Source organism: Hemiscyllium ocellatum, chromosome 8, assembly GCF_020745735.1.
Source record: "Hemiscyllium ocellatum isolate sHemOce1 chromosome 8, sHemOce1.pat.X.cur, whole genome shotgun sequence".
NCBI classification, from domain to species: Eukaryota; Metazoa; Chordata; class Chondrichthyes; order Orectolobiformes; family Hemiscylliidae; genus Hemiscyllium; species Hemiscyllium ocellatum.
Window position 1 is genome coordinate 115,982,102 of NC_083408.1, and position 24,642 is coordinate 116,006,743.

General features: G+C 48.9%; 1 protein-coding gene across 1 annotated transcript in view; it reads right to left on the bottom strand.

Moving 5' to 3' along the window:
• Nucleotides 1–13,541: 13,541 nt before the first annotated feature.
• Nucleotides 13,542–24,642, bottom strand: part of mthfd1b (methylenetetrahydrofolate dehydrogenase (NADP+ dependent) 1b) — a 104,082-nt gene continuing 92,981 nt past the window's right edge. The window contains exons 27-28 of the mRNA XM_060829507.1: nucleotides 16,872–16,975; nucleotides 13,542–14,789 (exon numbers count right to left, since the gene is read on the bottom strand). Of these exons, the coding sequence (XP_060685490.1) occupies nucleotides 16,886–16,975 (90 nt within the window). The 3' untranslated portion in view covers nucleotides 13,542–14,789; nucleotides 16,872–16,885. The remainder of the gene's footprint in view (nucleotides 14,790–16,871; nucleotides 16,976–24,642) is intronic.

A 24,642-nucleotide genomic window follows, 5' to 3' on the forward strand; every position in this document is an offset into this window, starting at 1 on the left:
AGGACATGACCCTGTCTGTAACGACGGCGCCGAGATGGAGATGGTCAAGTACACCAAGTACGTTGGGGTGATGGGCACCAATAATCTGTCTGGGTCATCCACGTCAACATTACAGTCAAGAAAACACAACGCCTCGACTCCCTCAGGAGGCTAAGGAAATTCAGCGTGTTCATAAAAACTCTTCCAAATTTTTATCGATGCACCACAGAATGCATTCTTTCTGGACGCATCATGGCTTTGTACATCAACTGCTCTGCCCAGGACAGTAAGAAACTACAGAGAGTTGTGGACATAGCCCAGACCATCACACAAACCAACCTTCCATCCACTGACTCCACCTCCACTGCTCAGTGCCACAAGAAAGCAGCCGACATCATCACAGACCCCTGCCACCCCGATTATAATCTATTCTGTCGGACAGAAGATACAAAACCTTTAAACCCACAGTAAACAGCTTCAGGAACAGCTCCTACCCTGCTCCTATTACACTGATGGATCGACCTCTCCAATTTCAAATCTGACGTTGGTCTCACTCTGTGTGCACCTTCCCTGCTGCTGTAACATTGCATTCCTCCCTCCGGCCTATTACCCTCATGCACTTTGGGGGATCTGTCTGAACTGCACGCAAAACAAAACTTTCCACTGTGCCTAGATGCATGTGACAACAACAAATTAAAACAACCAATAAAGATCAGATGTTCGCTCTGAAAATTCAGGGCTCGTTGTTGTCTCCGGTAACTTGTTTTTACCCTGTCTTAGGAGTGGGACCTGAGAGAGGCAGACCGTGTCGTGGTGGTGTTACTGAACAAGTAGATACAGGACCAGGTAATGCTCGGCTGATGTGGTTTCAAATCCCACCCCAGCAGCTGGCGCTACTGAAGTATAATTCATTAAGGCAGCAATGGAACGCTGGTCTCAGTGATGGTCACCATCGAGTGCCGGGAGGGGGGAGGGAATTTCATCTGATTCTTTCAGGGAAGGAAATCTGCCACCCCGAAATGGCCAGGCCTCCATGTGACTCCATCCCAGAGAGATGTGTGACTGATTCTGAACTGATCTCAGCCAACTCAGGTTGGGCAATAAAGAGCATCTCGCCACCCTTCAGGCTGTCTGCCTGTACTCCCGATGAAGGGCTTTTGCCCGAAACATCTATTTTCGTGCTCCTCGAATCTGCCTGACCTGCTGTGCTCTTCCAGCACTACTCTAATCTAGACTCTGGTTTCCACCATCTGCAGTCCTTGTTTTTACCTAATAAAGTGTATGATGGCCAGTGACACATATTCTGTGAACAAATTGAAAAAAAGCAACAATGCCCTGAAACAGACACAAAAGGCAACTCGCATCCACTTCAGGTTAACACCATCATCATTGGAGGGTCAGTGCTGAGGGAGTGTCACACTGTCGGAGGGTCAGTGCTGACGGAGTGTCACACTGTCGGAGGGTCAGTGCTGAGGGAGTGCTGCACTGTCCGAGGGTCAGTGCTGAGGGAGAGCAGCTCTGTCAGAGGGTCAGTGCTGAGGGAGTGCAGCACTGTCAGAGGGTCAGTGCTGAGGGAGTGCCGCACTGTCAGAGGGTCAGTGCTGAGGGAGTGCTGCACTGTCAGAGGGTCAATGCTGAGGGAGTGCTGCACTGTCAGAGGGTCAATGCTGAGGGAGTGTCACACTGTCGGAGGGTCAGTACTGAGGGAGTGCCACCCAGTCGGAGGCTCAATACTGAGGGAGAGCCGCACTGTCAGACGGTCAGTGCTGAGGGAGTGCCACACTGTCGGAGGGTCAGCGCTGAGGGAGTGCCGCACTGTCAGTGGGTCAGTGCTGAGGGAGTGCCACACATCAGAGGGTCAGTACTGAGGGAGTGCCACACTGTCAGAGGGTCAGTACTGAGAGAGTGCCGCACTGTCGGAGGGTCAGTGCGGAGGGAGAGCCACACAGTCGCTGGGTCAGAACTGAGGGAGTGCCACACTGTCAGAGGGTCAGTACTGAGGGAGAGCCACACTTTTGGAGGGTCAGTACTGAGGGAGTGCCACACTGTCAGAGGGTCAGTACTGAGGGAGTGCCACACTGTCAGAGGGTCAGTGCTGAGGGGGAGCTGCACTGTTGGAGGGTCAGTGCTGAGGGAGAGTCGCACTGTCAGAGGGTCAGTGCTCAGGGAGAGCCGCACTGTCAAAGGGTCAGTGCTGAGGGAGTGCTACACTGTCAGAGGGTCAGTGCTGAGGGAGTGCTGCTCTGTCAGAGGCTCAGTGTTGAGGGAGTGCCACACTGTCGGAGGGTCAGTGCTGAGGGAGTGCCGCACTGTCAGAATCTCAGTGCTGAGGGAGTGCTGCACTGTCGGAGGGTCAGTGCTGAGGGAGTGCCGCACTGTCAGAGTGTCAGTGCTGAGGGAGTGCCGCACTGTCGGAGGGTCAGTGCTGAGGGAGGGCCGCACTGTCGGAGGGTCAGTGCTGAGGGAGGGCCGCACTGTCGGAGGGTCAGTGCTGAGGGAGTGTCGCACTGTCAGAGGGTCAGTGCTGAGGGAGTGCCGCACTGTCAGAGTGTCAGTGCTGAGGGAGTGCCGCACTGTCGGAGGGTCATGCTCTCAAATGTGGTGTTAAACCATCTTGAAGTTTACAGATGATCCCAAGTTGGGTGTTGGAGTTGGGGGGAGGGGGTCTGCTGGGGAAGAGGGTGAACTGTGCTGAGGATGTAGAGATCCTTCATCATGATCGGGAAGTTGGGTATGTGTCCACATCAATGGCAGATACAGTATAATTTGATAAATGTGAGGTTATTCACTCTGGAAGCAAGAACAAGGCGGCAAATTACTGCCTGACTGGCTGTAAATTGGGAGAGGGAGTGTGCAGTGGGACCTGGATGCCCTTGTGCACCAGTCACTGAAGGTAAGCATACAGGTTACAGCAGGTGGTAAAGAAGGCAAATGGTATGTTGCCCTTCATTGAGAGAGGATTCGTGTACAGGAGCAGGGATGTGTTGTTGTGGTTACACAGGGCCTTGGTGAGGCCACACCTAGAATACTGTGGGCAGTTTTGGGCTCCTTTTCTGAGGAAGGATGCCCTTGCTCTTAAGACCATAAGACATAGCAGTGGAAGTAAGGCCATTCAGCCCATCGAGTCCACTCCGCCATTGAATCATGGCTGATGGGCATTTCAACTCCACTTACCCACATTCTCCCCGTAGCCCTTAATTCCTCGAGACATAAGACTCTCGAGGGAGTGCAGCGAAGGTTTCCCAGGCTGATTCTGGGGATGGCGGGACTGACGAATGAGGAGAGATTGACGAGGTTAGGATTGTTTTGGCTGGAGTTCAGATGAGTGACAGGGAATTTAATACAGACATATAAAATTCTAACAGGGTAGATGAAGGTGTGTCTAGAATCAGGGGTCACAGGCTGAGCATTCGGAGAGAACCAATTAGAATAGAGATAAGGACACATTTCTTCACCCAGAGTGGTGGGCCTGTGGAACTCATTACCATGGGAAGTAGTCGATGACAAAACGTTGAATGTGTTCAAGGGGTGTCGAGATATAGCACTTGGGGGCGAATGGGATCAAAGGTTACGGGGAGAAAGCAGGATTAGGCTACCGAGTTGGATGATCAGCCATTTTGTGATGAATGATGGAACAGGCTCGAAGGGCCGAATGGCCTCCTCCTGCTCCTATCTTCTATGTTTCTGTGTTTCTATTCTACCTGCTGTTTCGGTTGGCTATAAACAACTCAATGGCACTACCTTGAAGGAAAGCAGGTGGATTATTTTAGCATTTGCCTTGTCCCAGGCCCCGAACCAAGACCATAAACATCGGTGAATATAAAACAAAGGACCACGGATGCTGGAGATCTGAAACAAACAGAAACAGAAATTATTGGAGAAACTCAGCAGGTCTCTCTGTCTCTAAATGCTGCCAGACCCACTGAGTTTCTCCAGCAACGTCACATTCCTCCAAATCTGCCTGTGATACGGGCAGCATGCAATGCACAGGGGGTTGTCTCTTGTGCTCGGAACATCTCGGAAGAAATTCATTCTCCTCTTCAGGCGGCCAAGGCTTCGAGGCAGGGAACTCCGAAAGAACCTCGGGTGCTGTCAATCAGAAGTAAACACAGATACCAGCCCACGAGCTCTCTTCTTCCATTTTAGCTCCAGTGACACTCCTTTGCTGTCTCACTACCACATACCAGCAGCAACGACCATGGTCTGCTGGCCTGGATCCTGGAGAGACGTTGAACCCTTTGCCTGAGGCTTGGCTAGGTGTTAGGGTTTTACTGCAGGCTGACAGGTTCAGTACTGAATGACACCATGCAATTGCCTTCACTCTAGTGGCCTTCCCCACACTCAGTCAGCCTGGTGAGAGTGTCCACTTCCATCAGAATGCTTGCCACATTTTCCAATGAGTAAAGCCTGATGTAGCCAGGTGAGTATCAGCTACTGGGCGCTTTTGCATGGTTACATCATTAATCCCACTTACCAAAACGGTCTCTCAGCATCTCATTAAAGGTTAAACCAAAGTCACATTCCTCTGCCAGTCACCTTCATCAGTCAAAAATCCCGATATGGATTTCTCTGGTTCCTGAATTACTGAGGAAAACTGACAGTGTCTCAGAATTACAGGAGGCTTGGGGTCATGATATTCTTTATCTAAGTTGGTCAACTCTTGAAACATTTTAGTATCTGGGGGCTCAGCAAACATTAAGGTTCCTAATAACCAAAAAGGCTGTGGATCCATAAGCTGTCATAGAGTCATAGAGATGTAGAGCATGGAAACAGACCCTTCGGTCCAACCCGTCCATGCCGACCAGATATCCCAACCCAATCTAGTTCCACTGTCAGCACCTGGCCCATATCCCTCCAAAACATTCCTATTCATATATCCATCAAAATGCCTCTTAAATGTTGCAATTGTACCAGCCTCCACCACATCCTCTGGCAGCTCATTCCATACACGTACCACCCTCTGGGTGAAAAAGTTTCCCCTCTCATCCTAAACCTATGCCCTCTAGTTCTGGACTCCCTGACCCCAGGGAAAAGACTTTGCCTATTTACCCTATCCATGCCCCTCATAATTTTGTAAACCTCTATAAGGTCATCCCTCAGCCTCCGACGCTCCAGGGAAAACAGCCCCAGCCTGTTCAGCCTCTCCCTGTAGCTCAAATCCTCCAACCCTGGCAACATCCTTGTAAATCTTTTCTGAACCCTTTCAAGTTTCACAACATCTTTCCGATAGGAAGGAGACCAGAATTGCACACAATATTCCAACAGTGGCCTAACCAATGTCCTGTACAGCCGCAATGTGACCTCCCAACTCCTGTACTCAACACTCTGACCAATAAAGGAAAGGATACCAAATGCTGTCAGAATTACTCATTGCTTTTCATCTGCCCCAAAGCCCAGAGAAAACCAACACAATCTTCCTACACACTGTCCCCAGTCCTCGACTAGAGGATTGAATGAGTCAGGCTTCCCAAATAACAGCATGACGCCAGGAATGCTTACCCCCAACTCAGAGACAACTGTTGTGAGTGAATTTCTTTAGGAATGTGCTTTTTCCACATTGCACTGAAATAACATCCCAGAGGCTGGTAACCCCATCACCAAGTCCCCCTTTAACTTACACGTGGAGAGTCCCTGACGCTGATCCAGCTCCCTGAGAGTGAACAGAATATTGGACAATATTGTTTATATATTTTTTAATAGTCATCTGAATTGAGGAGATGCTATTTTTTTTGAAACACACTCTTGTTTACATCTGTCAGCAAAGGCTCCCTGATTGGACCAGGTTAACATCCCCAGTCAGGGAACTCAGACTCTATAAGGACCACCCGTCTGACCTCGTTACAGTGGATACAACAAGGCAGAAGCTGGATCACGGATTCTTTTTAACAGGAATCACTGGTTCATTTCTAATCTCACAACATCACACCGTTTTAAATGGCATTCACAGCTACGGTGAAGATTTCAGAACAAATCCTACACTTAATTCACCAACAGCGAGTAGGCAATTGTCCAGATGGTGTGTTGTTCAGGAATTAATTGCTGTTCAATTTCTGAGTTTGTGCAACTGTCCACAGAGGGTGATAATGGGCAGATACCTGCAAACCTCACTGGGCTATGGGGTCTCCCTCCCTCTCCTGAAGGGGCTGACTCTCACTGGGCTATGGGGTCCCCCTCCCTCTCCTGAAGGGGCTGACTCTCACTGGGCTATGGGTTCCCCCACCCTCTCCTGAAGGGGCTGACTCTCACTGGGGTAGGGGATTCCTTTCCTGAAGGGACTGACAATTATTACTGCACCTCAACACTGACCCTCTGACAGTGCGGCACTCCATCAGCACTGACCGTCCGACAATGTGGCACTCCTTCAGCACTGACCCTCCGACAGTGCGGAACTCCCTCAGCACTGACCCTCCGACAGTGCGGCACTCCCTCAGCACTGACCCTCCGACAGTGCCCACTCCCTCAGCACTGACCCTCCGACAGTGCCCACTCCCCCAGCACTGACCCTCCGACAGTGCCCACTCCCTCAGCACTGACCCTCCCACCGTGTAGTACTCCCTCAGCACTGACCGTCCGACAGTGCGGCACTCCCTCAGCACTGACCCTCCGACAGTGCGGCACTCCCTCAGCACTGACCCTCCGACAGTGCGGCACTCCCTCCGCACTGACCCTCCGACAGTGCCCACTCCCTCAGCACTGACCCTCCGACAGCGCGGTGCCTTTTTACTATGGACGTTCTGACAGCTCTCTATTATTGGATCTAGACCTGAAATATTAACTTTATTTCTCTCATCACAGACCCTGAGAGACTGAGTTTCTCAACAGAGAGGTCTGATACTAGCTGCCTGCTCTCCTTCTTGTGTGTCAGGAACTGATTGAGGGCAGAGCCCTAGTTGGCGACCTCGCCCTGATATGAAGGTGTTGAGATTATGTTTGAGGATAAATGTGGAGAGTGTAGGTGAGTCTCTGGGCCTGAGATACACTATCCTGCAGGTACCGTGGGTGAGGAGTGCACCGTGGGTGAGGAGTGCACTGTGGGTGAGGAATGCACCGTGGGTGTAGGACTGCACCGTGGGTGAGGAATGCACCGTGGGTGTAGGACTGCACCGTGGGTGAGGAGTGCACCGTGGGGGAGCACTGCACGGTGGGTGTAGGACTGCACCGTGGGTGAGCACTGCACCGTGGGTGTAGGACTGCACCGTGGGTGAGCACTGCACTGTGGGTGAGGAGTGCACTGTGGGTGAGGATTGCACCGTGGGTGAGGATTGCACCGTGTGTGAGGAGTGCACCGTGGGTGAGGAGTGCACCGTGGGTGTAGGACTGCACCGTGGGTGAGGATTGCACGGCGAGTGAGGTGTGCACGGTGGGTGAGGACTGCACCGTGGGTGAGGAGTGCACCGTGGGTGTAGGACTGCACCGTGTGTGAGGAGTGCACCGTGGGTGAGGAGTGCACCGTGGGTGTAGGACTGCACCGTGGGTGAGGATTGCACGGTGGGTGAGGTGTGCACGGTGGGTGAGGACTGCACCGTGGGTGAGGACTGCACCGTGGGTGTAGGACTGCACCGTGGGTGAGGACTGCACCGTGGGTGAGGAGTGCACCGTGGATGAGGACTGCACCGTGGGTGAGGAGTGCACCGTGGGCGAGGAGTGCACTGTGGGTGTAGGTTGCACCGTTGGTGAGGACTGCACCGTGGGTGAGGAGTGCACCGTGGGTGTAGGAGTGCACCGTGGGTGTAGGACTGCACCGTGGGTGAGGACTGCACCGTGGTGAGGAGTGCACCGTGGGTGTAGGACTGCACCGTGGGTGAGGAGTGCATCGTGGGAGAGGAGTGCATCGTGGGAGAGGAGTGCACCGTGGGTGAGGAGTGCATCGTGGGAGAGGAGTGCACCGTGGGTAATCACTGCACCGTGGGAGAGGAGTGCACCGTGGGTGTAGGACTGCACCGTGGGTGAGGAGTGCACCGTGGGTGTAGGTTGCACCGTGGGTGAGGAGTGCACCGTGGGTGAGGAGTGCACCGTGGGTGTAGGTTGCACCGTGGGTGAGGAGTGCATCGTGGGAGAGGAGTGCACCGTGGGTGAGGAGTGCACCGTGGGAGAGGAGTGCACCGTGAGTGAGGAGTGCACCGTGGGTGAGGAGTGCACCGTGGGTGAGCACTGCACCGTGGGTGAGGACTGCACCGTGGGTGTAGGACTGCACCGTGGGAGAGGACTGCACCGTGGGTGAGGACTGCACCGTGGGAGAGGACTGCACCGTGGGTGTAGGTTGCACCGTGGGTGAGGTGTGCACTGTGGGTGAGGAGTGCACCGTGGGTGTAGGTTGCACCGTGGGTGAGGACTGCACCGTGGGTGAGGAGTGCACCGTGGGTGTAGGACTGCACCGTGGGTGTAGGTTGCACCGTGGGTGAGGAGTGCACCGTGGGTGAGGAGTGCACCGTGGATGAGGACTGCACCGTGGGTGAGGAGTGCACCGCGGGTGTAGGACTGCACCGTGGGTGAGGAGTGCACCGTGGGTGAGGAGTGCACCGTGGGTGAGGAGTGCACCGTGGGTGAGCACTGCATCGTGGGAGAGGAGTGCACCGTGGGTGAGGAGTGCACCGTGGGTGAGCACTGCATCGTGGGTGAGGAGTGCACCGTGGGTGTAGGATTGCACCGTGGGTGAGGACTGCACCGTGGGTGAGGAGAGCACCGTGTGTGTAGGACTGCACCGTGGGTGTAGGTTGCACCGTGGGTGAGGTGTGCACCGTGGGTGAGGAGTGCACCGTGGGTGTAGGTTGCACCGTGGGTGAGGAGTGCACCGTGGGTGAGGAGTGCACTGTGGGTGAGGATTGCACCGTGGGTGTGGAGTGTACCGTGGGTGAGGATTGGGAGGCGTGCTGTCTGGTGTTTTCAGTCACCTCGTGATTTTTGCCTGTGGTTGGGGCATTGCAGTTCCAGCACTGGTGACACGTGTGTGCTGATTGTAGCATTCAATGAAAGATGGATGGTGACTGTGGAGTCGCAGTATGGGCTGTCCTGGGATGGCGAGCTCAGGGACGGGGTATCCCAGGACAGGCAGTCCCGGGATGGAGGGACTGGAATGGGGAATCCCAGGATGGGAAGCTCAGGGACAGGGAGTCCAGGGAGGAGAAGCTCAGGGATGGGGGAGATCCAGGAAATGGTCACGATCAGCAACCTACAGACTGTCCATGTTTTGAAAGGGTGGTTCGGCTGGTTTTGATGGATGATCCAGTTCCTGCCACCTGATGAACTCTGTACCTTTCCAGCTCTCAGTACAGTCAGTGGGACTGTCAGTGCAGCACCATCCACCTCCGACTAGACCCTGCCCAGGGCTCTCTGCCTGTTTTTCTGAGGAACAAGACTGTCAGTGCTGGTGAGGAAGCAGTCAGACTCTATATTTGAGGTGAATGAGAAGTTGCTGAGTGAACGAGATAGTTAGCAAAGAACAGCATGTACCAGAGTGTGTGAGGACCAGAACACAGCTCTGTTTGACCATCGCGTGCCTCTCTGCTCCCTACCTACACATACATCTGTCCAGATACACCTTAAATGAATCTACAGTGCCTGCCTCTTCTAGGGACCCCACCCTCTGTGTGAAGTACTTGCTGCATGTATCCCCCTTAAACTTTTCATCTCTCACCTTGAAAGCGTGTTCTCTCGTTATTGAATCCTTCACCCTGGGAAAAAGTTTGTCTCTATCCACACTGTCTATACCCTTCATGCTTTTGTAAACCTCAATCAGGTCCCTCCTTAATCTCTTTTCTAACGAAAACAAACCTAACCTACTCCACCTCTCTTCATCGCTAGCACCTTCCATACCAGGCAACATCCTCGTAAACCTTCTCTGCACCCTCTCCAAAGTGTCCACATCCTTTTGGTAATGTGTGGTGACCAGAACTGTACACAGTATTCTCAATGCGGCCGAACCAATGTCCTGTACAATGTTAACATGACCTGCCAGCTCTTATACTCAATACCCCGTCCAATGAAGGCAAGCATACCATATGCCTTTGTGACCACTCTATCCACCTGTGCAGCAACCTTCAGGGTACAATGGACCTGAACTCCCAGATCTCTCTGCCCATCAACTTTTCCCAAGGCTCTTCCATTCACTGTATAATTCGCTCTAGAATTAGACTTGCCTAAATGCATCACCTCACATTTGTTTAGCACTTCACAGTCACAGTGGTTTGATTCTACCCTCGGGTGACTGTGCAAACCCCGTACAGGCATTCTCCTTGTGTCTGTGTGGGTGTCCTTTAGTTTCCTCCCACAGTCCAAAGATGCGCAGGTTAGGATGGATGGGAAATTGCCCGGTAGTGTTCAGGGATGTGCGGGCTAGGTGGATTAGCCAGGGGAAACGTAGGGTTGCAGGGATTGAGTAGGGTAGGGTGGACTGGGTCTGGATGGGATGCTTTTCGGAGGGTCAGTGTGGACCCGAAAGGTTGAACAGTCTGCTTCCACACTAAGGATTCTATGAATTGTGTATCTTGCCGAAATCAAAATGCTCAGTGGTCCAACCTCCCCCGTGATCAGAGAGAGAGAATGCTGCAGAGTTACAAAAACCCATTTGTGAAGAAAATCTCCTCCCCATCCCAATGGTAAATGGAATACTGTTTCGCTTTGAACTCTGACCCCCTTCTAGTCTTTTCCATAAAGGAAAGCATCCAATCAAATCTGTTTTCACCTTATCGGCAGCAGAAGCTGGAACATGGAGGAGTTTGAATTGAATCAGCTTTATTATCACGTACTCAACTGGCAAACCACTGTTGGAATATTGTGTGCAATTCTGGTCTCCTTCCTATCGGAAAGATGTTGTGAAACTTGAAAGGGTTCAGAAAAGATTTATTAAAGGATTGGACGCTCTGGGGGCAGGAAGCATGTTTCCGCTGATGGGCGAGTCCAGAACCAGAGGATACAGTTTAAAAATAAAGGGTAGGCCACTTCGAACAGAGATGAGGAGAAACTTCTTCACCCAGAGAGTGGTGGGTGTGTGGAATGCTCTGCCCCAGAAGGCTGTGGAGTCCAAGTCTCTGGATACTTTCAAGAAAGAGTTGGATAGAGCTCTTAAGGGTAGTGGAATCAAGGGTTATAGGGATAAGGCAGGAACAGGATACTGATGATGATCAGCCATGATCATATTGAATGGTGGTGCTGGCTCGAAGGGCAGAATGGCCTACTCCTGCACCTGTTGCCTATTGGCACAATCTTCCTCAGCAGCTTCAGTTGTGAATTGACCAGGAGAAAGTGAAATACAGCCACACAGTGGGAAACAATCATGGTCTTTAACTCAAAACACTGACCTGAGCTAAAATCCAGAGCAAAGCCGCATCAACAACCAACCCCTCACCTTGCTCACATCTCAGGAACAGGAGGTGAAAGGACTATAATTAATTGTCAATAGCGAATGAAGCAAGTTTTAACATTTATGACAATTTCAGGGATCCTACTTTTCCCTGATGTCTATCAGGAGCTGCAGGGCTTGGATCAGTGCATTTGATTTAGTCCCTGCCCTCCCCTTCACTGTTTGATCACGCAGCATTGCCCTTTGATGTGAAGGGCACTGCTTGTCACTGGCCACTCGGGTGTTTCCTTGCTTCCTGGTGGTGGGAATTGAATAGAGATTTGTACACCTCGTGTCTTTCACATGTGGGCAGACCAGCCGGAGCCCCCTTCCTGAAGGATATTGATGAACCAGACAGGTAAATACATGGTCACCAGCACTCACTTCACACTGCAGATTTACTCACGGAATTTAGTTTTATATTCCACGAGCTGCCGGAGTGGGGTGGGGTTTGAACTGACGGCTCCAGATCATTAACCTTGGTTCCCTGCCATGCTTGAGCAGTGATCTTACCATGAGACACAACAGCAGAAGCAGACCATTCAGCCCATCGTGTCTGCTCTGTCATTCAATGGTTGCTCTACGTCAAAGTCTCTCCTGTGGTATTTGTTATGAGCAACTTACCGCCAACATCAATTTCAAACTGCTACATTGAGGTAGCATCTCTCATGGTTATACAATCGAAGGGGAGTTAAATTAAAAGGCTTTCATCACATGGCACTGTTCGAACCTGAGGCAGCTGTGTTCTCTGGCTGTGAATTAACAACATTTCAGATTAAAACACACTGTGACTGAGACTTTGTTGACTGTGAGAATGCGAAGGTACTGAGTCAGAATTTCCAGAGGACCTGGCCATTTCTGTAAAAGGTGCAGGAAAGAAAAAGTTGCATTTCACTGACAAACGCCAGCAGTTCAGGACATTGCCAATCACTTGGCAAAGTGCTTCCTGGCACAGTTAAAGCAGCCAATTACAACGCAAGCTCCCATAGACCAAACGGAGTTAGTGTTGAGCAAGGACTGAGGTAGCACCTTTCACAACATAAAACCTGGTCAGGTGCCCCACAGGAACACGATAAGATCAAATTTAATACCAAGCCACAGAAGGACAAGTGGCTAAAGGCCTGATCAAAGGGCTCGGCTTGGTGCAGTGTCTGAAAGGAGGAGAGGTGGAGAGCTGTCGGGGTGTGGGGAGGTCATCTCAGAGTTTGGGTAGTAGTCAGCTGAAGGCACAGTCACCGTGCAGCAAGTTAGCTTTCTATTGACTCATTGTACATTGTCCAGCTCGGCGAACAGAACCACAACAACGAGCACCCGAGCTACAAATCTTCGCACAATCGTTGTACATCGCTGGCTGGGCCCAGCATTTACTGCCCGTCCCTAGTTGCCCCCCTTGAGAAGGTGGGGGTGAGCTGCCTTCTTGAACCGCTGCAGTCCATGTGCGGTGGGTTGACCCACAATGCCCTTAGGGAGGGAATTCCAGGATTCTGACCCAGCGACAGTGAAGGAACAGCGATATATTTCCAAGAGAAGGCAATGGTCTAATGGCACTATCCAGACTATTAATCCAGAGACCCAGGTAAAGTGCTGGGGACCGAGGCTCAAATCCTGCCATGGCAGATGGTACAATTTGATTTTGGTTTTAAAAAAACCTCCTGGAATTAAGAGTCTAATGATGACTATGAATCCTCTGCCAATTGTCAGGGGAAAAACCCATCTGTCCTTTAGGGGAGGAAACTGCCATTCTCATCTGGTCTGGCCTACATGTGACTCCAGACCCACAGCAATGTGGGTGACTCTTAACTGCCCTCTGGGTAATTAGGGACGGGCGATAGATGCTGGTCTATCCAGTGATACACTCATTGTGAGCGAATTATGAAAAAGATATTCTCTCACACCCTTGGCTTGTGTCTGTTCCTGAGATGCTGCCTGGCCTGCTGTGCTTTGACCAGCAACACATTTGCAGTTGTGTCTGTCATAGTCAAGATTGCACTGAAATAGTCGCATGTTGAGGTAATAAAGACATAAATGAGCATCCCAGCAGGACGTGGAGCAGAGATGGCTGAAGCCCAGTGATATGGAGGATGTGGAAATGGGTGGGTGTTAGTAAGGACATGAGTATGTGATACCTCAGGGAGGAGGGGAACTTAGCTCACCATTTCTCAAGCAATTGAAAATGTGGTTTTCCAGATCAAAACAGAGAAGTTAATTATCAGGTTTTCTCAAGTATAAGAAAGAGTTTTATTACTCATGCATTGTTTATTAAACACACACACACACAAACACAGGCAACAAGTTTAGAAGGCAGGGATTGTCTGGTACAGACAGGAAGAATAAAGAAGTTGGAGACCTTGAGGAATTAGCTTTTTAACCTGGGGACCACAGTTTATTATTGACTGGTATCCTCAGCAGTAGCGATGTTTGTCTGATTTATTGGTCAATGGTTATTTTCTCAACTAGTTTTCCGTGATGAGGAGAGAGCAGGGAAGTGAAGTAAACAGGTGTGCACATTTCTTGACGCTGATGCAGATAAAATGGTAATTTCAGTGGGAGCTGGTTTCCTTTATTCCAATTGGGTCTCCCAGAGTTCCCTCAATCTGAGGTCGGGTGGTCACCGCAGCCCTTCTCGGTCAATATTTATCTTTTTTTAAAAATCTAATTTAATCCATCAGTAATAACAATGAGATGATGGATGCTAAATATCAGAAATTTAAAGTTTAAAATTTAAATGATGAGAGGCATAGATAGGTGTCTCTTTCCCAGGATGGAAATGTCAATCACTAGGAGACATAGGTTTCTGGTAAAATGGGGAAGTTTAAAGGGGATGTGAGAGACAGGTTTCTTTACAGAGAGAGTGCTCAGTGCCTGGAATGTGCTGTCACAGGAGTTGGTAGCAGCAGATACAACAGCAACGTTTGAGAGGCATGGAAAATCTGACAGGAGCTCTCCGACCTGATGTGGGGTGTCAGAATGGAGGAGAAAGTGAGGACTGCAGATGCTGGAGATCAGAGCTGAAAATGTGTTGCTGGAAAAGCGCAGCAATCCAGTTCCTTTAATGTTCATCATTTTTTAAACTAAAAAGGCATCACATGTAAACGTTGGAGGAAGAGAGAGAGAGAAAGAGAAAGAGAGAGAGAGAGAGAGAGAGAGAGAGAGAGAGACACAGAGACAGAGACAGAGAGTGTGTGTGTGTAAACACTGAAGCCAACATGATCTAGGGGAAAGCTGTCACACCCATTATTTATTTAGACTTTGAGAAGTTGTGACAGCAATATGAATTTTTGATTGTCAGTGTGTGCTTTATAATTTCTGTTATTGACTGTACTTGCATACCATCAATCAGGCACAATATGGTAAGGCAGAATCAGCATTGCTATGTGGCTCTAACCACACATAGGATCTCAGTCGAACAAACCACCTGGCTTCCAGTCTTGCAGTAGCTCCCTTCACCTTTGGAGAATTTCAACCTTTTATACTGTAAGGTAGAGGAAAAAAAAATGTGACAGTTACCAACCACAGCAACAGCTCAGTATCAAGAGTATCCTGACTTTGGATTTTCAGTATTTCATATTACGAAGAGACTACACTTTAAATGGTGGAACCATACATAAATGACTCGCATTTACACTCATTCCCCTCAGTGCACAGCAAGTTAATAGGAGACTTGATTAGAGACAAAATATAAAACAAAAACAGAAACTGCTGGGGAAACTCATTTGTGGGAGAAGGCAGAGTTAACATTTCGAGTCCAGTGTCTCTCCATCAGAATTGGATCAGAGGTGTTTGGAATCAGGAGGTTGTTTTGGTTACAGTAAGGACAGGAAAACTGTCACCAGTGTTGGGGTGGGGGTTCAGGTAAGCAGGAGATGTAGACGTAACCCACTGGCAACAGTAACACATTATTCATTGAAGTTGAAAATGGAAAGCTCCAATGGTCAACTGTACAGGACAGGACAGGACACTGAGCAGTGGGGAAATGAGCGGAGGATCCAGCCGTGAGCAAATAAATACGACGATAGCCCTGCTCACTCTCTGGCCTCACTGTCTTCACCAGCATTGCCACAGTCAGATATTTGGAAGGTTGCTGCTAATAATCTTTGATCACGGTGAAGAATTGCTGCAGCAGAACTGAAAATTCTTTTGACTCCTGTCTGGATCCCAGTTGATGAACCACTGGATAAGTCAGATCCCAGAACAAAATCTAGCTCGATAGATCACTTTTATTCTGCTAACTTTTAACATGGCGGAAGTTTAGTATGCAAAATTAATAACAAGAGAAAAAGACGAGCTATTTAAAAATAACCCAAAACACACCAAAAACAAAATCCTTTTTACTCCCCAACACCATCATGTAACTGTGAATCAAGATCTAGAGAAATGTTCCTCCCTGTCCAATCTGAAAATTTCACTTAACTGCTTAATTCCCTGGAGCATTGGAGGCTGAGGGGTGACCTTATAGAGGTTTATAAACAGACAAAGTCTTTTCCCCAGTGTACAGGAGTCCAAAACTAGACGGAATAGGTTTACGGTAAGAAGGGAAAGATTTAAAAAGGATCAAAGGGGCAACTTTTTCACGCAGAGGGTGGTGCGTGTAATGAATGAGCTGTTAGAGGAAATGGTGGAGGCTAGTACAATTACATCATTTAAAAGGTTTCATGATGGAAATATGAATAGGAAAGGTTTAGAGGGATATGGGCCAGGTGCTGGCAGGTGGGACTAATTTAGGACGGGTTGGATTGAAAGGTCTGTTTCTGTACAATTCTATGCTTCTTCTCAGTTCCTGTCCTATGAGCTGTGAAGCCTTTGCCATGAATACACTCATAACCAAGAGCTCAGACTTCCTTAGCTTTGAATAAGCAATGCAGAATAGGGGTGGCACGGTGGCACAGTGGTCAGCACTGCTGCCTCACAGCGCCAGGGACCCAGGTTTGATTCCAGCCTCAGTGGTTAGAAGAGTCCGTACACTGACTGTGTGGAGTTTGCACATTCACCCCGTGTCTGTGTGGGTTTTCTCCAGGTGCTCTGGTTTCCTTCCATAGTCCAAAGATGTGCAGGTTAAGGTGGACTGGCCATGGAATTTGCCCATAGTGTCCAGGGATGCGTAGGCTAGTGGGATCAGCCATGGGAAATGTGGGGTTACGGGAGATGTGCTCTTCGGAGGGTTGATGCAGACTCGATGGGCCAAATGGCCTCTATCTGCACTTTAGAGATTTTATGAAACAATTCAGATTTTTTAACCAAAAACTTCTGCTCTGCAAGTTTTCACAAACTGAAGAAATGCAAGCCCTTAGCTGCTCTGAACAATCTCCATTCCCAGGATTGCACATATTCTTAATCCCAGTCAGACATCCTCTCAAATTAACCCAAAAGCTTTTGAATTAAATTTAAAACAAAAACTTGATTCATCTTAGATTCTGTTGCAGCTTACTCCCACAGCATAAACAAACTCCCATTGACACTGGAAGAGGCCCTGCAGGCACCTGCAGTCCTGGCTGTGTGGGCCCTCAGTGTTTCCCGAGAGGGAAGTGTCAGGGATTTTGACGTTGTTAACTCTTACCTGTCATTCAGTGGTTAGAAGAGTCCGTTCACTTCTTCTGTTTCTGGGTTCAAGTCAATGTCATAAAAGCAGGGTCTGGTTGGCAATCCTGGCATGGTGCTCATCTATATCACACACACACACACACAGACTGGGTTAGTACATCATTCGGTACAAATACACGATTATCCCTCTGGGTCGTGATGGGGAAGATTCTGACATAGTGCTTATATCACCGGACTGCCGATCCAGAAGCCCAGGCTAATAATTCAGGGACACACCAATTCCACTCCAATAAAAATTAATACACTTACTGACCCTAACAATGACTGTCATAAAACTCCATATGGTTCATTAATGTCCTGCCGGGAAGGTCTCCTTACCTGGTCTACATTTGGTCCAGACCCACAGGTATGTAGCTGACTCTGAAATGACCTCAGTTCAGGGGCAATTAGAGACAGACAACCAATGGACACCCACATCCAATGAGAGAGTAAATAAAAAGACTGTATATACCATGGATAGTTCATCAGCACCATGGTGTTTCCTCACACTTTCCCATCAGCCATGGAATCACTCAGGACAGCTAACAAAGTCAGGCATTTTAACAGGGTCTTTGTAGAGGGAGGAAGACGCCCGGACCAACCAACCCAACCACCCCGTGGCTCAACACTTCAACTCCCCCTCCCACACCACCAAGGACATGCAGGTCCTTGGACTCCTCCATCGCCAGACCATAACAACACGACGGTTGGAGGAAGAGCGCCTCATCTTCCGCCTGGGAACGCTCCAACCACAAGGGATGAACTCAGATTTCTCCAGTTTCCTCATTTCCCCTCCCCCCACCTTGTCTCAGTCGAATCCCTCGAACTCAGCACCACCTTCCTAACCTGCAATCTTCTTCCTGACCTCTCCGCCCCCACCCCACTCCGGCCTATCACCCTCACCTTGACCTCCTTCCACCTATCACATCTCCATCGCCCCTCCCCCCTACCTTTTATCTTAGCCTGCTGGACACACTTTCCTCATTCCTGATGAAGGGTTTATGCCCGAAACGTCGAATTTCCTGTTCCTTGGATGCTGCCTGACCTGCTGCGCTTTTCCAGCAACACATTTTCAGCTCAGGGATTTTAATAGGTCACCCTGCTTCTTTTCCTTCCTAATCCAGCTGTTTTCATTTCTCCCTGAAACGTTTGAGCAGTTAATTATCACAGAGAGGATTGCTATGGCAATTTCAGAGAGCTAAGGAGAATCAATCACATCGCTGCGGGTGGACTAGGGGAAGGACGGCAGATTTCCTTCCCAAAAGGCTACCAGTGAATCAGATGGGTTCAAATGATGATGTTTCTAATGGTCACCATCAAATCAATTTTGGATTTGTTAACTGAATCTAAATTCCATCAGCTACCATGGTGAGATTTGAACCCTCGTTTGCAAGATATTAACCTGACCCTCTGGGGAGTTTATCAGTCCAGTGTCATTACCATTAAACCACCATCTCTCCAAAGCTAGGACAGTTCTCACCTCAGTGTAATAAAATACAACATGGAAACAAAACTCCAACATAGACCCCACACTTTGTAACATTGCCCTCAGCTGTGGAATCAGCACTTCAGTGGGTATCTTACATGTTTGGTTACCTTGGAGATGGTAGGGAGGGGAGCAGGTGTGTGTGTGTGTGTGTGTGAGGAAATGGTTTTGATTAAGACATTGAACAGCAGTCGCTATTTAATATACACATCTTTCACAACAAGGAATCCATTACACAATTAGCTTTGTCCTTGTCTGATGAAAAACTACGAGGTACAAAGACAGTTTGGATCAGCAGATCTGATTTCACTGGCTTTAGGCTGGAATGAACAGGGAAACTCGTGTTGATTATGTCCTTCCAAGTTTAAGCTACACCTCAACTCTTGAGCAGAAAGCGTGACTTTGCCAATCAAGCACAGGTAAAAAGACACCCAGCCTCTCAATGATTTGTGTGGAACATATCATTGTGCAGGCAACTGAGTTTCCTCGCTTCCCTGAGCTTCAACAATGCCCAATGTGTCACCCCGAGCGATGGAATTAACAAACCTTTCAGGATCTCTGCTGCAGCCATTACCTGTCTGTCTGTCTCAGTGAAACAGGAGTCTCAAACAGCAAAACTGATATTGGAACTTAATCTCATGTTTCATGCCATTTAATTTGCAGCTCTTCCCAAGCCCACCCTCTCTCTCCGCCCCAGGGGACTATGTGGTGTTAGGCCAATTAACAGGTTTATCTTCTGATTTCTGTGTGCGTTAGCTGCAGAAGACAGCAGCAGTGTACAGCTTTCAGTACCAGCTTTCAGGCTGTTCCAGCCAGCTCATTCGCGAGAGCTGCTGCTTTCAGTTATTTAAAAAAAAACTCAGCACATTGCATTTATGCAACGTCTCTAAACGTAAGTTGTTAGGAGTGCCTCTTGATCCATCATTCTACCCAGCCCCACCAGCAATGCCCAGGTGTGAGTTACTGTGGGCCACCCATTGAAATGCACAGAGTCAAACAAAGGAGCACAGTGACTCTGTCAGAGTCAGTGATGCCCAAAGGTACCACCAGAGGGAGTGACCTTGATAAGCAAACAGACAAGGAGCTGGGGATCAGAGCGTGGTTCTTTCTGAAAGGCTGCACAGATCCAAGGATGGACAATGTAGATGGACAAGAGGACATGGATGTTGATGTCAATAAGTCGCTGAAGGCCAACAGCTAGTTGCAGCAAGCTGCTAGGAAGGGTAATGGAATGTTAAACTTCACTGCAATAGGATAGGAGTACAGGAGCAGTGAAATCCTGCTTAAACTGTACAGGAGAAGAAAGTGAGGTCTGCAGATGCTGGAGATCAGAGCTGAAAATGTGTTGCTGGAAAAGCGCAGCAGCTTCCTGAAGAAGACATTTGTGTCTCACAAATGTCATTGAGTTTTTTGAGGTGACCAAGCATGTGGATGAGGGTAGGGCAATTGACGTGGTATACATGGACTTCAGTAAAGCCTCTGATAATGCCCGAAACGTCGAATCTCCTGTTCCTTGGATGCTGCCTGACCTGCTGCGCTTTTCCAGCAACACATTTTTAGCTCTAAATTGTCCAGGAGCTTGGTCTGACCACCCTTGGAGCACTGTGAGCAGCTTGTGTCACCTTATCTCAGGAATGAGATTATTGCCATTGGGGGAGTGCTATAGAGGTTGACCAGACCTGCTCCTGTGATGGTGGGACTGTCCCATGAAGAGAGATTGGACAAATCGGGCCTTTTCGATAGAGTTTCAGAGAATGAGAAGTGATTTTACTGAAACATACAAAATACTTCAAGGGATAGATAGTGTTAATGCTGGTAAGGTGTTCCTTTGGGTTGGGGAGTTCAAAACCAGCTGCAAATGTGTTGCTGGTCAAAGCACAGCAGGCCAGGCAGCATCTCAGGAATAGAGAATTCGACGTTTCGAGCATAAGCCCTTCATCAGGAATAAGAGAGAGAGAGCCAAGCAGGCTAAGATAAAAGGTAGGGAGGAGGGACTAGGGGGAGGGGCGATGGAGGTGGGATAGGTGGAAGGAGGTCAAGCTGTGCAGAGGAGATGACCTGGGGGGTGCAGTGCTGTGCAGAGGAGATGACCTGGGGGATCCTTCCATATCCGCCACAAGTTCACCTGTACCTCCACAAACATCATCTATTGCATCCGCTGCACCCGACGTGGCCTCCTCTATATTGGTGAGACAGGCCGCTTACTTGCGGAACGCTTCAGAGAACACCTCCGGGCCGCCCGAACCAACCAACCCAATCACCCCGTGGCTCAACACTTTAACTCTCCCTCCCACTCCACCGAGGACATGCAGGTCCTTGGACTCCTCCACCGGCAGAACACAACTACACGACGGCTGGAGGAGGAGCGCCTCATCTTCCGCCTGGGAACCCTCCAACCACAAGGTATGAACTCAGATTTCTCCAGTTTCCTCATTTCCCCTCCCCCCACCTTGTCTCAGTCGGTTCCCTCAACTCAGCACCGCCCTCCTAACCTGCAATCCTCTTCCTGACCTCTCCGCCCCCACCCCACTCCGGCCTATCACCCTCACCTTGACCTCCTTCCACCTATCCCACCTCCATCGCCCCTCCCCCTAGTCCCTCCTCCCTACCTTTTATCTTAGCCTGCTTGGCTCTCTCTCTCTTATTCCTGATGAAGGGCTTATGCTCGAAACGTCGAATTCTCTATTCCTGAGATGCTGCCTGGCCTGCTGTGCTTTGACCAGCAACACATTTGCAGCTGTGATCTCCAGCATCTGCAGACCTCATTTTTTACTCGAAGAGTTCAAAACCAGACACACCATTTAAAACTAAGCAGGAATGCCACTTAAAATTGAGATGAGAAGACTTTTTTTTAAACTCAGAGGGTTGTGGACCTTTGAAACTCAAAAAACGGAGACAATAATTTCTACTTGAGCACTGCTCTCCCAGCTGTGTGTGTGCTGTAACTGGCAGCTGAAAGGAACCTTCCCTCAAATCAAATTCCACTATATTTTTTGCAAAAGCTGCCCTGTTACAACAGGGGGATGTAGATAATGGAAATGTGGAGCTGGTTAAAGGAACAGATATTGCGTGTCCTTGATAGGTATGTCCCTGTCAGGCAGGGAGGAAGTGATAAGGTAAGGGAACCGTGGTTTACTACAGAAATTGTATCTCTTGTTAAGCAGAAGAGGGAGGTTTCTGTGTTGATGAGGCAAGATGGTTCAGATGAGGCGATGGAGAGTTACAGATCAGCGAGGAAGGATTTAAAGAGAGAGTTAAGAAGAGCAAAGAGAGGACATGAGCAGTCTTTACAAATAGAATAAAGGAGAACCCGAAAGCTTTCTATAGGTATGTGAGGAATAAAAGGATGATTAGGGTAGGAATAGGGCCAATCAAAGACAGAAGTGGGAAGTTGAGTGTGGACCCTGTAGAGATTGGAGAGGCGCTAACCGAACATTTCTCATCGGTTTTCACTCAGGAAAAGGAGAATATTGTAGAGGAGAAGAATGAGGTACGAGATATTAGACTGGAAAAGATTGAGGTTAGTTATGAACAGGTGTTATCAATTCTAGAAGGAGTGAAAGTAGACAAGTCCCCTGGGCCGGATGGGATTTACCCGAGGATTTTCTGGGAAGCTAGGGAGAAGATAGCAGAGTCTTTGGCTTTGATATTTGAGTCGTCATTGTCTACAGGTTTAGTACCTGAGAACCGGAGGATTGCAAATGTTGTGCCCTTGTTCAAGAAGGGCAGCAGAGATGACTCAGGTAATTATAGACCAGTGAGCCTTACTTCTGTTGTAGGAAAGGTTTTGGAAAGGATTATAAGCGATAAGATTTATAATCATCTAGCAAGCAACAATTCGATTTCAGACAGTCAACATAGTTTCGTTAGGAGCAGGTTATGTCTCACAAACTCATTGAGTTTTTTGAGAAGGTGACCAAGCATGTAGCTGAGGGTAGGGGAGTTGACGTGGTATACATGGACTTCAGAGCTGAAAATGTGTTGCTGGTTAAAGCACAGCAGGTTAGGCAGCATCCAAGGAACAGGAAATTCGACGTTTCGGGCCAGAGCCCTTCATTTTTACTATACATGGACTTCAGTAAAGCCTTTAGTAAGGTTCTATGTGGTAGGCTGTTGGAGAAAATGCAGAAGCATGGGATTGAGGGTGATTTAACAGTTTGGATTAGAAACTGGCTTTCTGAAAGAAGGCATCGAGTGGTGGTTGATGGAAAATATTCAGTCTGGAGTCAGGTTACTAGTGGAGTGTCACAAGGATCCATTTTGGGACCACCACCGTTTGTCATTTTTATAAATGACTTAGACACAGGCATAGATGGATAGGTAGTAAGTTTGCAGATGATACTAAAGTTGGTGGAGTGGTGGACAGTGTGGAAGAATGTTACAGGTTGCAGGGGGACTTGGATAAACTGCAGAATTGGGCGGAGAGGTGGAAAATGGAGTTCAATGCAGCTAAATATGAGGTGATGCACTTTGGGAAGAATAACAGGCAGGGAGAGTACTGGGTCAATGGAAAGATTTTTGGTGGTGTGGATGTGCAGAGGGATCTTGGAGTCCATGTACATAGATCCCTGAAAGTTGCCACCCAGGCGGATAGTGCTGTTAAGAAGGCATACGGTGTGTTAGGTTTCATTGGTAGAGGGATTGAGTTCCGGAGCCACAATATCATGCTGTAGCTATACAAAACACTGGTGCGGCCACACTTGGAATATTGTGTACAGTTCTGGTCGCCCCATTACAGGAAGGATGTGAAAGCATTGGAAAAGGTGCAGAGGAGATTTACCAGGATGTTGCCTGGTATGGAGGGAAGGTCTTATGAGGAAAGGCTGAGACCTCTAGGTCTGTTCTCATTGGAGAGAAGGTGGCTAAGGGGGGATAGAAACTCACAAGATGATCAGAGGATTAGATAGGGGAAACAGTGAAAGTTATTTTATCCTAGGCTGATGAAGTCAGCGTGTACGAGGGGGTATAACTACAAATTGAGGGGAGATAGATTTAAGACAGATTACAGAGGCAGGTTCTTTACTCAGAGAGTGGTAAGGGCGTGGAATGCTCTACCTGCTAATGTAGTTAACTCAGCCACATTAGGGAGATTTAAACAATCCTTGGGTAAGCACATGGATGGTGATGGGATAGTGTCGGGGGACGAGCTGACTATAGTTCACAGGTCGACACAACATCGAGGGCTGAAGGGCTAGTTCTGCGCTGTATTGTTCTATGTTCTAACACTGCTCTGAATCCAAAGTTCATCAATACCCACCTTTAGTACCCACAGTAAACAGCTATAGTCTCCACTGTACCCCTGCATCTTTAAGCTCTTGTGGAACAATCTGCTGGTCTGCAGATCCCTCTCTGTGGACAAAGGATTTCCGGAAAAGCCCAGCTTGATCCGCACACCGTTCGAGATGCTCTGTACCCGAAAAAAAAGCTCTGCCTAACGAACCTGTCCTATGTCCCACTTAAGGAGGTGGCCCTAGAAAGAGTGGATGCATTGGTGGTCATCTTCTAAGATTCGTTAGACCCTGAAACAGTTCATACAGACTGGAGTGTAGGTAATGTCACCCCAACACAAGAAATAATAGACCAGTCAGCCTGACATCGATAGTGAGGAAAACGCTAGAGACTCTTAGAAAAGATTTAACAGTTGAGCATTTGGAAAACAGTAGCATGATCAGACAAAGTCGGTATGGATTCATGAAAAGTAATTCATACTTGATAAATCTACTGGAATTCTTTGAGGGTGTAACTGGTAGAGCTGATCAGGGGAGGCTGCAGATGTGGTGATATTTGGACTTTCAGAAGGCTATTGACAAATTCCAGTTTGGGGCTAGTGCACTGAAATGGTCAGAAAACTAGGTGGCTGACAGAAAACAGAGTGGGAATAAATGTGGGGTACCACAGGGATCAGTGCTTGGACATACTAACAATGAATATACTTTGATGATGGAGATGAGGGAACTCAATGTAATATCTCCAGATTTGCAGATGACACCAAGATTGGTGGGAGAATGAGTTGTGAGGAGGATGCGGTATGATTTGGACAGGCTGAGGGAGTGGGCAAATGGATTAGATTACTTACCGTGTGGAAACAGGCCCTTCGGCCCGACCTGCCAAAGCGCAACCCACCCATTCCCCTACATTTACCCCTTTACCTAACACTATGGGCAATTTAGCACGGCCAATTGCCCTAACCTGCACATCTTTGGACTGTGGGAGGAAACCCACGCAGACACGGGGAGAATGTGCAAACTCCACACAGTCAGTC